Genomic DNA, 13,970 nt, shown 5'->3' on the forward strand with positions numbered 1-13,970 from the left:
GAGCTAACATCTACCACCAATCCTCCTCTTTTTGCTGAGGAAGCCCGGCCCTGAGCTAACATCCATGCCCATCTTCCTCTACTGTACATGTGGGATGCCTGCCACAGCAGGCTTGCCACGTGGTGCCATCTCTGCACCCCGGATCCAAACTGGCAAACCCCGGGCTGCTGAAGCGGAATCTGAGACCTTCACTGCTGCGCCACCAGGCCAGCACCGGTTTTTCTTAATATTCTCTGATTCTGCCCTTTGAGAGACTCTTCCTTTTCCATTATCCCCCATGGACATATGTGAGGTGAGAGTTGGGCATACACCTTTCTTGGGCGCCATGCCGCTTTGTCATCCCACTTCCTGCCTCTAGAAAGTTGAGTACATAAGGGTTGTTTCAAGTCTTAGATACATACAGCATGGCTTGCCAAGTAGAGCATAGGTTCACACCTGGGATCCAAACTGGTGAACCCGGGGCCACTGAAGCAGAACACGTGAATTTAACCACTGCACCACCAGGCTAGACCCAAGACAACACTAATATTTTAAAAGAAATAATTGCTATCTTATTCTTTAACAAAGTTTACCAACTAACCTGAAATAACCTGCCCATGTCAAAGCTTTGAAAGTGATTAGATCCTTAACAGAACAGCCTACAACATAAATTTTAAAAATATATTATGCAGACTAAAAATATATGTTATATTAATAATGCAATAAATTAGCATAGATGCTGCATAACTGAATTTTCCAGGAAACTGGTGACTGAATAAATAAATCAGTGCAATAACTGCCCAGGACAAGGATGATGACGGTGTTGATGATGATGATGATGACAATGATGATGATGATTTATCTCAGGGACCCTTTTGGATATGCACAAATTTTCCAAATAATTCTTATGTGTTTTGAATATTTTCAAACAAAATGCCACATAGGTCCACAATCCAGTGACACACACTTTCATAGCTTTGTAAAATTGTACTCAGATCAAGTTAATAGCTTTAAATATTCCAATCCAGTAATTATTGTACTCTCTATTGCAAATCTTCAAATTTCCAGTTTCTATCACGTTAAGCTAGTAACTTCAATAAGAATTCTTACCTTGTTTAGGTGCCAATTCCACTCCTGAGAAATCTCAAATCTCTGCTCTACCTAAGCTGCAGCTTGAGCGTTACTGTTGTAATACTCTCCTGCCAAAAGCCCATCCTCTAGTTCACACGTTCTTGCTCTCACTCTCCTACTTTTAAACCTTTCGTGGATTTCCATTGTAAACTTTCATTCTTCTAATGCTATTTCCTATACGATGTCCTCTATAATCTTCCGAGGCCCCATTAATTCTTTACTTCCCAATGCTTTCATAGTGTTTTACTCATAACACTTTTATACTGAATATAATTAACTGTCTACTATATATTGTGCCTACTAGATTGTGAACTCATTGAAAATGAGGAATGCATCTTATTATTATACTTCCCAATCTAACAATGCTTTATCAAAACAAGAACCAAAACCAAACATGAACACTCAACAAAAAAATCTGGGCATTTTAGTCACCAATATCAAAGCTCAAGTCATAATACAATGATATTTGCAAGGCAATCAATTAATTAATTCTGTATATACAAGCAGTGAAAATTAGAACACGTAAGTGCAAAAGCAGTGCCATTTCCTATAAAAGCATGTATCATTTTTCAAAAGAGGAAATAACATGACATTACCAGAACCCATGTACATAAAATCACACAGCTTGACTTAAGGACCTGGATAAATGGGGAGAAATAATATGTTTGGGTAATGGAAAGCTCACATTTGAAAAAAGGTTAATTATTTAAAAATTAATTTATAGATCCAATGCATATCCAGATAATTACAGCAGGATGTTTTAATGGGCTTCATCAAACTGATTCTAAAATTTACATTGAAGAGAAAATACGTAATATTTTGTACAAGAATAAGGAAACTTTTGTCAACTACAACATACTATAAAGCTAAACTAGTTGGAACAACATGGTACTACTGCCGAAAAGAAAAGAGAACAATTAAACAGAGTTGAATCAATTCCCTAAAATATGAGCATTAAGATAAAGATATCATTTCAAATCTATGATAAGGAAGGCCTTTTAAATAAGTAAGATTGAAATGATTGGTTATGAATGTAGTAATGTTAAAGAAAATTAGACCCCACTCCTTTCTATACACAAAAATTAGAGAAGGGAGGACTGAGGAGATAGATGCGAAAACGAAATAGTGTTTAAAGAAAAGGGGGGAGAATTTTTAAAATCTTCAGAAGGAGAAGGTCTTCATGGAAGACAGAACCAGAGAATCAGGAAGCTATAAAAGGAATCACTTGACATACAAATTAAAAGCCTTTGATTGGTGAAACACATCACAATGAACAAAAAAAATGACATAGTATTGAGAGAAAATACTATAAAAATGTGTTTTACAAAAGGGATTAATATCGGAAAACATCCAAAACCTATAGGAAAATAGAATAGGGAAAAGACCTCACCCATCTTCTATTAGGTTTTATCTTTCCTTTTTTAATCAGGTAACAATTCACAGAAAAAAAATACGAACAACAAATGTAGCAATTTGAAGCACAAATTAACTTAACTAATACTATAACAACTACAAAAAATTCTTTGTGAAAAGATTGTCAAAACGTAAAGGGGCACACTCTTCATTCTCATGGAGGGTTTGTGGGAAGTGGGCTCTCTCATACCTGGTTGATGGAGGGTGAAACTGGGCACGTCTTGGGAATATGATTTGTAATATTTATCAAAAATTTTACACTCTTTGAACCAAAAATTCAACTTGCGGGAATCAATCCTATAAAAATACACATATGCACAGCAAAAGACTATCAAGGGAACTCACTGCAGTCTTGATTACAATAATGAAAAATTAGAAACAATGGAATAAAGCTCCCAGACATTTTTTGATAAATGAATCAGAGAACAAAATGCATTTCTGTTCATGTAAAAAGAATTAAAATGTATGGAAATGTAAAGAAAAAATTGCGGATTGATACACACTGAATAGTAATCATTTTACCTCTGAGGAGGGTAAAGTGATGGCAGAGCAGGGGAGGGAGTAAAAGAAAATTTTCACAATGTATTTTTCTTTTGTTTTAATCTTGTACAATTAGAGTGCGTTCGTGTGGTTTTATACATTTAAAAAAAACCATAAAAAGAATATGTAGCGTATGTTTACTCAACTGTACAGAAATAGTGGAATGGAATTTTATAGTGTGAATGGCTAACAATTAATCATCAATTCACACAACAAGCAGACATTGGCCCCAGAGGTTAAGTTAGGCAGCAGTAATACAAGGAAGAGACAAAGGCTTGTCCTTCAGATCATGCAAGAGTCACCAGGGACCCAGGAGAGTACGTGGCTGAGCTACAAGGTGACAACTACTATAACACAGGTTTACAGGATGTCACCTTACTCCTGCTGGGGAGGACAGAGAAGGCTTCAGGTAAGGGAGTGCAAGTGAAATAGTGTTTTAGCTGAATAGTAATATTCCCAGCAGACAAGGGGCAGAAAGGTGGGAAGGAATTTCACATAATGGGCAAAAGCACTGTGACTTGAGGTCATGGGCTCTGCAGTGCCACTGCCTGGGGTTGAATCCCAGCCCCCACCCCTACTGAAAGGCTGTGCAACCTTAGCTGAGTGACTTAACTCCTCCTGAGCTCCTTGTCTCACCCACACAGTGGCTATGGCAGCCACACCACTCCGTGGGTCACTGAGAACACCGAACAAGGCCATCCCTCAGAGCCTCAGTGCAGTACCCGGAACGTGCATTTTAATAAATATTTGCTATTCTTTGACTTGTTATCTAAGAAGCCAAAGAAAGTATGATGTGTCCAGGAAACTGAAAGAAGGTTGATACCAATTGGTAGCAAAACTATGAATCATTTACTAGAATACAATGAAATATGAATAACTTTGAACTCCAAGTAAGTGTAGGGCATTTGCCTTAATAATTCTTATTTTGTATTTCTTTACTTGCACACGAAAAGGAAAATTATCTCATGATCAGCAAAATAAATTTTAATATATATTCAATAAGATTTGCATATTTTCCTGGTGAATTTGTACAAATGGCAATGAAATTGTTTACTTCAAACTTTAAGGCTTCTAAAATTGGAAATGAAAGCAATTATAGGCTTTAGTCAATAAGGAATTTAATTTCCGAAAAAAATAATTCATCCACTAAAATTAAATAAAATATTCCATTTAAAAAGAACTTCTATCATTTAGTGCAGATGAATCAAAAGATCCCTTCTTAATGCAAATCAAAACTACACTTAGATATCATCTTATGCCCATTAGAATGGCTATAATTACCAAGACAAAAAACAACAAATGTTGGAGACAATGTGGAGAAAAGGAAACCCTCATACACTGCTGGTGGGAATGCAAACTGGTGCAGCTACTATGGAAAACAGTATGGACATTTCTCGAAAAATTAAAAATAGAAATACCATACCATCCAGCTATCCCACTACTGGGTATTTATCCAAAGAGCTGGAAATCAGCAATTCAAAGAGACTTAGACACCCCTACGTTCATTGCAGCATTAGTCACAATAACCAAGATGTGGAAACAACCCAAGTGCCTACTGACTGATGATTGGATAAAGAAGATGTGGTGTATATATATAAGGGAATACTACTCAGCCATAAAAAAGACAAAATAGTCCCATTTGCAACAACATGGATGGACCTTGAGGGTATTATGTAAAGCAAAATAATCCAGACAAATACAAACACTGCATGATGTCACTCACATATGGAAGCTAAACAAACACACAGATAAAGAGAACAGATTAGTGGTTACCAGAGGGAGAGAGGGAAAGAGGGTTGGGCTGCGGGCACAAAGGGTAAATGGGCACATTTATATGGTGACTGACAAATAATAATTCATTTACACCTGAAATTTCAGAATGTTGTAAGCCATTATGACCTTGAAAAAAAAAAGATGCATTCCTTTCAATTCCCATCTGTCCTCTGTCTTTATGACATCACTACCTATTTATGATATCACTACTTATTTATGACATCACTACTTATTTGTGTTCTCACCATCATTTCAAACCCATAAGGATTCACATGAACTACTGTTTCAAATCCTTTCAGTCTATATTTTCTGAAACTTTTATCAAAATAAATCATATTACTGCTGAGATATATATGTATATATATACTTCTGGTTAACAGCATGGTCTCTGCAGCCAGACCACATGGATGAAGCCTGGCCCTGTCAATTACTATCTGTGTGACTTTAGACAAGTTACTTGACCTCTCTGAGCCTCAGTTTCCTCACCTATACAATGGAAATAATAGTAATATTACATATCTACATATCTCATAAGGTGCTATGAGAATTAAACAAGTTACTATAAGTAAAACAGAACACTGTCTGGAGTCTTATAAGTGCTAATAATTATTAGCTAGTGATATTAATTCTCTCCTAGTTCACAAACTTTTCCTTATGGTTCTCTTAATACACCTCTCTCTCTTTTTCCTGCTTCTCTCTCAGTGCAAAGTTACATTCAGTACCTTCTCTTTCTGGCTGCCTAGACTCTCTAAACTTCTATGTCAAAATAATCTTCACATTATACCTCACACTTCCTTCAAAGTCTTCGTATATTACCGTAGAGCAAAAACTACATCTTTACCATTCTCTCTACATATTGTCATCTCAGGAGACCTTCCTCCACCTCTATTATTTCTAAATTTTTGCCCAATAAGATGGTGCCATGGTAAGGAAAAGACTTCATCTACCCTTTGCTGGAAGTGAACCCTGGTTCTTATTAAACGAATACATTCACCTGGTACAATTTCATTAGAAATTTCCTTGTTAACAAAATGTCCTTGGATGTGCCATTGAGTTAGTAGGCAATTCTGGGCCTGAAACACTCCATGCCTAGTGAGAGCGAGGTCCTGGGACAGCGCCACTTACCGAGTAGGAGAACATATCAGTGTGGTTCTTGGTTTCCTTAGTGATGACGAGGAAGGCAAAGGTCAGAGGTTTTTTCTTTTTCTAACAAAAAAGCATCTGAAATTTCTTCTTTACCCTTCCTTACTGTTCTCCCCACTACATTACTTCTTTCTGCAAAAACCAACCTCTGTAACCTGACCCCAAACTTTGACTGTGCTTCCATGTCAGTAATTACCAAGCTTCTATATTTCAGCTCATTAGTTCCAATGGATGAGGATGGTACAGGGTGTGATATGGAAGAATTGAAATTCAATTAAATACACAAATTGTAAAGGCAGTTTCAGGCCCCATGTATGAAACAATGCTTATTACTAAAATAAGTTATGTATTTTATCAGCACAGACATATCTAACTGGTTTCACACAATTATCATAGGAGAAAATGTGGTAAATCACAAAAAACAGGTAAGTAATGAGAATTATCCCTGTCCTAATCTTTAGCTTATAATGTCAGATTATTAAAATTAAAACTGTACTTGGATGTGAAACAATACAAAATATTAAAAGGACTGAATTTATCTTACTATTTAGTCTCAAAATTGAGTAAATAGCTTGAGTTTACGATCAATGGTATTTCAAACAAATAACTATTTAATGGCTATTCAAAAAATAACAGATCTTAAGATATATACATAATGATGAAAATAACACAAATATTACTATAACTAGTAAAACCAAAGGCTTCTGCTACAAGATTGATATCTATTTTGTCCAGTAAAGCTTTACCTGTGCAATAGTTATTTCTGTCTAGCAGCACAAGATTTTCAAAATGAATGACATTCAAATAAACATTAAAAAAAGATATACTAGTATATGTCAGGAAAAAAAATTGCTGATGCTTGAAGGTATTTTCCATCAAAAACTGAATATGTCACAATGGTCCTTCTGTCGAGCTCATTAATGAAAGTGAAGAGTGATTACTAATCTCCAGAGTGTTCAATTGAACTTGCAGCAAAAATTGACCAAGTTACTCCTAACTTAGAAACACCGCATGTCTACTATTGACCAAGAGTTTGAGACTTATTATAATTCATATCAAAACACAAAGAACGTGGGATAGAAATTGTTTTAGAAGATTTCTTATTCAAAACACATATAGTATTTAGCTTAATAGAGGAAGTCTTACCAGCCGGAGTTCCATTTTGCAGACCCACAGGAAACATACCTGGCTAGGCTGAAGGCGTCGTCGATCAAACCCGCGCGGTTACTGACAGAGAGGATCTACGAGCCCAACCAGAAAGAAAACGAAATCACTTAGGATTAAAATGGCAGGTGCTCACATATCAAAACAGATCTTTGATGAGTATATCCAATTTACCTCATGGTTCCTGATCAACTGATCAATTAACAATCTCCAATTCCTTAAGTCATAGTTGACTCTAAAATAGCCAGTTTGGTTGATGTTCCCCAGCAACCAGCTTCCTTTGTCCAAAGAAGTTATTCTGTGGTGCTCTGAAAACAGCATTTTGGGGGGTAAAATAGATTTAAAATTTTAAGGGCTAAAATGGGATGAAGTACGTTTTCTTAATACCAGACATCACAGTATCAATAAGTAAAAGAGAACACCACCTTAAATACCTAATTGAAATCTGCTCTTTAATCAACTATTTGCTATATCTAGAATTTACTAGAAAACTTTTAATTGGTTACTCATTACCTCAATTAATTGTCTTCTTATAATTAACATTTTTGTTCTCAATAAAACCCCATTACCTATACATAATTTTCTTCCTCAGAATAAATGTAAGCAAGAAATCTACTACTATATTCATGTGGCTTCTAGTTAGATTGTATGTCGATATGTGCCTAGAATAAAAGAAAAGTTTTTGACACATATTCCTCTTATTTTCTTCAGTAAGGAAGTGATTAAAACAACAAGTATCTATTTGAAAGTCACTGTTGTTTCTTACCGTTTTCTCACGCTTTCTTGGAAGTAGTAATGAATAACAGACTTTCCACCATCATAAATAATGTTGAAAAAATGAATCTCATTAGAGTCTAATATTTCTACATGTAATTAGAACAAAGAGAATAAATTCTGCTTATTGGAATCACTTTGGAAAATGGTAACTTGATTATGTTCACCAGCTAATTCAATTAAAGGAAGCCAGGAACACAATCTTAAAACTTACATATTTAACTCCTTCAAATATGGCACAGATGCAGAGCTCCATTCACTTTAAATTTCAGTGTTTATTGACTTCACAGAACTACAGTTCACAATTCTAATGATTTTGTTTTGATGTCTTCAGGACTCATGCGACATAGAAGTTACAAAAGGTATGAAGTTGACTTGAAATTTATACTTTATACACACACACACACACACATCCAGGAGGGGGAAAAAACCACACTGGTCTATTTACTTTCCACAATGACTCAAAACCAGAAAATCATCACACAAACCATTTGTGTTGGTTCTGAGTAAGAGGCACAACCTCTAATTTTCACTCTATTATCAAGATTTTTACACGTCAGACTACAAAACACGTTTTCTTTTTCTTTTTTCTTTTTTGAAACACAGAAATTTACAGAGCACTCTTTCTCAAGTAGAAGCCACACAGGAAGAAGTTATACCACAAAAATTATTGGGTGATCATTTATTGCTCAGGTCTGGAATGGGGTGGGCTAATTAATCCAATGTGTGTAACATATTGCCAATTTTCAAAAATGTACAGTAAAACAAAAAAATACTTAAACATAAATGTATACTGAACATAAAGATCTAATCTTTAATGTTCCAAATAGCACTTCAGCTTCTTACCACTTTTAATAAAGAGTATCTGTTGGAACAGGTAAAGAAATGAGGCTCAGACAGATTCATCGAATTGTCCAAGAAAGTGGGGAACGGTTCTTCTCCAGTCTCCTGACTTCAGTGTCCTTTTTACCACGTTCTACTCTATTGATACAAGATAGTATGACACATTTCTTGTATTATGATATACTCTCTTCACATTCTTGTATTGATTTGAAAAGGTAGGAAACAAGAATTAGAATAAGAGTAGGAGAGCGGAATTTGGGTTGCTCTTCTCCTACCATAAATGTTTGAACTTAGGTCACTGACTCCCTTTGGTTCCTACTTCCCTTACCTGTTAACCTAAGGGCCAAATAATGGCATTTGAGATCCTTTCCAGTTCTATGATTCATTGGAAGAAGGGGTTATTTATCTTAGTTTGAAATTTTACCCAGCTTAATTCATGGTACTTAGGAAAATAAATCTATCAGATATTGCCCCAAAGTATTAATAGCTTTCTAAGTTAATGATACTTTGGATTTGCGTATCTTTCAAAAATTTAATGTGTTGATCCAATCAATTTCTGGGAATTTTTTAGAGTGTCACCCTATTTTACAGAGGGAAAAATAAAAACAAATAATTTTAAAAAATATGGCATTTTTAAAAACGAAAATAACTTCATAAAAAGAGATTTTAATTAATGATGTCTGAATTCAGTAAAGAAAAATTCAGACTGAAATATTGAGGACATTGCTTCTCTTGAGTAACCATAACTCTGTCATCAAGAATATTAAGACATTTATAACAAAACATATTAAAACTGCAATTGAATTCTGTTGAGTTAAGAGCCAGTTTGATCATTTTCTTCTAAGTGGCTGTTTTTTGAAGAAACTACATTATTAAAGTATCAAGTTTAATATATGAACACATGATTTAGGTTTTTACAATTTTGAAATGGTCATGGATTCCTATGATAGTAAACCTATTTTTAAAGTTCCCTTCTGTTTACATTTTAGATAGCTGACATAACTTAACCTTACGTGATATACTTGGCTCTTGTTTTTATACTTATTCCATTCAACATCTTATAGATAGAGTAGAGACAAATTAAAATAGGAAAACAATGCCTACACCTTCCACGTCATCTGATAAGAATAAGAAAGGCAGACATCTCTTGTTTTTAAGTATGATTTTATTGAGTTGATAAGTAAAACCTGAAGGTTATTACTGTCCATGAATGTTTTTATGCCTTTGTTGTAAATGAAATCTTTGGAGAATATTTCATGAAAGATTTTGTAATAGGTTTTTAAAGATCTTGTTCATTCTAGTTAATTATATCTCTAAAATGTTCTTCAAATTAACTAATGGCAAGCAACGAATTTTAAAGCAATTTTTTCCAATGTCCTAATGAGGTAGGGGATGTGATGAGAACCATAATAAAAAGTACAGAAGTTATATTTCTAGTGTTAGTAATAAGAATTTAAAATTATATTTAGAATGTATCCAAAATGTCATGAGATTTAGACTATGTCAAGGCACAGAGTAGTTGGCATTTTATAATATTTTATGTTTTTATATTCTATACTTTCTTTTGGAATAAAAAAAGAAAGATTAGGCCTTTCTACTTACTGTTGGCTGGTTGCAAAATAATCAGAATTTAAAACAAACAAACAAAAAAGTCAACTAGGGTAGGATGAGTAACAATGCGAAATAAACCCAGGTATAACAACACATAGTGGTTTCCCACTGGACTCTAGTGAGAATTAAATTAGAGAATGCTCTGTTGAACCTATAAAGAACCATGTGCATGTATCCAATGGCAATGAGTTGAATGACAGATCTTCAAAGCGAGCTACTAAATTGTTAAAATCTGTGTGTGTGTGTGTGTGTGTGTGTGTGTGTGAGGGGTAGAGGGAATAAATTTAGCAAAGAAAGACAAGCTCCTAAGACACATTGGGCAAGTTATTTCTCAAGAGTTAGATTTCCTCATTTGTAAATGGGGACAAAAATAATGCTCACTTTAAAGGATTGTGAGTCTTATACGAACCCATGCTTAGGGAAAGTGCTACAAAATTATTCTACTTTTCATCAGTTTCTCTTTTATTTGAATATTTTTTACCCTAACATCGGGTATTAAATTTATTCCCTTCCATTGCACATTAATTAATAGCCAGTCAACATGCAAGCTATTACATTTAGAAATGTCTGCTTCTCACTATTTTCACAGTAAAAACAAAAGAAAAAAATCTTTTTACCTGCATTCAATAAGTTAAAACTTGGTTTTAAAACTACTTTTTGCTTTAATTTGAAATTAGTTAGATATTCATCTAAAGGGTTAAAAAAATTGAAGTGTCAAGGGTATATGATGATTGAAATCAAATTTATACTTTATATTATTCACCAATGATTTTGTCTTAGTATCTCATGAGATCAAATCTATATTTCTGATAGTAAAACATTATAGAAACGATCTGATTGTTATAATTCAAAGGTGGAATTTTTAAAAATATGTTGATAAGAATTGACCAGAAAATTTTCTTAATGTTTTTTAGGGAGAAACATTTTCATTGATACTGGTTAACTATATTTTGAAAAGAAGAACAAGCAACATATAAAAAGAGACAAGAGTTAACAATCTTTCCTTTTTCCTAATATTTTCCTGGTGTCAGTTTTCTATTCGTCATCAGAATGAATGACTTCAAGGTAAAATCAAATACAGTTAGAATGAGATTAAACAGGGCAAATAGAAAGGTTGCCTTTCATTAGGTCATTTTTGGAAACGTCTCCCTTATTTATGTATTTACAAAGTGCTTTCAAGGAACATTTACTACTTGGTATAAACATTGCCGACAAAAACCTCACCATTTCAACTAGTATCAGCCAGAAGACTCTGCTCTGGTTTACTGGAAGATAACACACACACTCTGGAGACTGCACTCTGATTTTGGGGTGAGGAGGGCGCCATTCATATCATAGTCTATGTGAACCTCATGTCCCAGAGCTCTGCACTGCACAAACTATGTAGCTGGGTAACAACGCTGTGTGTTAACATGGGTGATGTTTTAGACAAAGACAGGGTTTGAAATATCATGTTGTCATTATTCCTGGTTAATAACGAAAGACTAAACACGGAAACAACCTCTCAGATACAACAACCTGTGGCTCTTGGTCAAGAAAAGCTGCGGCACTCTTCTGGACACTCTGTGTGGAATAACAGGACACCATGAATAACAGTGTGGAAACGACTAGGAAGTTAGAGGAAAGGGTCCTGGGAAAAGCGTCCAGGAAGAATCAGACATGCTCGGAATCCCTGCACTGTTTGAAAGTGAAGTTTTGGGCTGATCCTGATGTCTGATCAATATCTTGGCACTCTTCTAAATTTCCCATTTCCATTCTACATAATATTTTGCTTTATTTCTGACAACTGTTCTATTTCATATTCTTAGCAATTCTATAGAGGTATGATTTCATTCTAATAGTGGGATCATTATGATAACAACTCACTGCTTTCGTTCATCATTTCATGACAAATTATGTAGATAAATAAAACAACTACATGAAGGTATAATGGAAGTAGAAAGACAAATAACACAATAAGTATGAATTCAGAATCACGGCATAGGTACTAACTCCGAGAAATGAAAAGAAGAGATTATAATAAGTAATTTAAAAGGAGAAGCACCAACAAATTTTAAAGTAAGCATTTCAATGCATCGCTACATTACACATGAATGTTTTATACACAATATATATAAATGAAAGCACATGTTTTCATAATATGTGATTATGTGTTAAAAATACAATAACACGCAAACGTGAATAAAAATTCAACTGAAAATACAAGTGTTTATATTTCTGGCAAGCAGATTAGACTCTGCTGCAAGGACTTTTTCGTGTCTGTATGTGTGCAGGTATTTTCAGCACCTACAGCTCCCTTATAGTAGCAAGACTGAGGGGAAGAAGCAATATTTATTTTGTTATTTATTTATTTATATCTCACCTTATTTCAAAAAAACATTTGTGGCTGTTTAAAATGATGCTTACGAAATAGCAAGATATCATCAATTAGCAGAATGTTCTTGAGAAAGGAGTACGAAAAACAAAATGTCGACATCCTTGACCATCTAAATCTAAATGAAATCTTACATAAAAGATGATGATTGGCTTTTTCTTCGATTCAATGGAGAACAGAAATAAAAGAGATCGGTTTCACACTTGGCATGAAGGATTTAGACTGGACTGAAGAAACAGCTTTCTGACAGTGAATTGAAATAGGTCACTGTCTTATTTGAAGATATTTAGAAATACAATAGACTCTCATCTTTCTCTGCTGCTTGAGGGTTGACCCTACCTGGGGGAGGACTCTCCCTTCTGGCTCTATAATTATCTAATTCTAGGGGGAATATGGCCTTGCTCGTTCTCTAAAGAGCCCACCTCGTAAAGAGAAGATAGGAAAATGAAATTAAAAATGTGGCCTGTGTTTCAGTGCTTGTCATACTGTTTCATTGGGAGTTATGATTATAATTTAATTACATTTGGGATTACAGAATTATATAGTTTAAAACAGCTAAAATTAGTACTACAAATACTTAGTTTTAAATTTTCTCTTTACCATCAGACAAAAATAAATTTAATAATTATATAGGCAGACTGAAATCAGATTATGTAGAAATTATACGTTACTCTACTTAACGATAATTGATTATCATTCCCCTATATTCTCTTTCTAATTTGTCTTTATTCACATTTTTATAACAGCTGAAACCAGAGGTTAAGTTGCTGAACAATTATCTGAAACCAAACAGTTCCTTAGGCGAGAATATATATTTTACCTGATTTGTTAGACACCCAAATAATTGCCTCTGAAGACACATGGCTTCTATTTCCTACCACAATAGTTAATGGAATCTGCCACAGGTAACTGCAAAATAAAAGAGAAGCTTTAAGAATAAAAAAGGTTACAACAAGTAAACAAACAACATTTCCCATAGATCCTCTGTGAGATTTTTATTATTCTCTTCAGGGGAACTAAAAAAATGCCCCAGTCATAAGAGTAAGGGAGAAGACAAGAAAATGAATTCACCCTTTCAATGCCAGTAAGCAGATTTGGCTTCTAAGAGTTTTAATTTTAATACAAAAGGGGCTTGCCAACAAGACAATTTATCTTGCGAAAGGAAAAAAAAACAGACTTGCATTTTGCATTAGGAATAAAAAGGAGCTAAAAATCTATAAATCAG

The 13,970-nt window shown here is 34.3% G+C and overlaps 1 protein-coding gene across 3 annotated transcripts in view; it reads right to left on the reverse strand.

Moving 5' to 3' along the window:
* Nucleotides 1-13,970, reverse strand: part of TRHDE (thyrotropin releasing hormone degrading enzyme) — a 351,632-nt gene that overhangs the window by 64,862 nt on the left and 272,800 nt on the right. For all 3 annotated transcript variants that reach the window (XM_070507330.1, XM_070507329.1, XM_014827110.3), the window contains 3 exons: nucleotides 13,566-13,654; nucleotides 7,318-7,451; nucleotides 7,165-7,220 (listed from right to left, as the gene is read on the reverse strand). In XM_070507330.1, the coding sequence (XP_070363431.1) occupies nucleotides 7,165-7,220; nucleotides 7,318-7,451; nucleotides 13,566-13,654 (279 nt within the window). The remainder of the gene's footprint in view (nucleotides 1-7,164; nucleotides 7,221-7,317; nucleotides 7,452-13,565; nucleotides 13,655-13,970) is intronic.

This window comes from Equus asinus, chromosome 4 (assembly GCF_041296235.1).
Source record: "Equus asinus isolate D_3611 breed Donkey chromosome 4, EquAss-T2T_v2, whole genome shotgun sequence".
Taxonomy (NCBI): domain Eukaryota; kingdom Metazoa; phylum Chordata; class Mammalia; order Perissodactyla; family Equidae; genus Equus; species Equus asinus.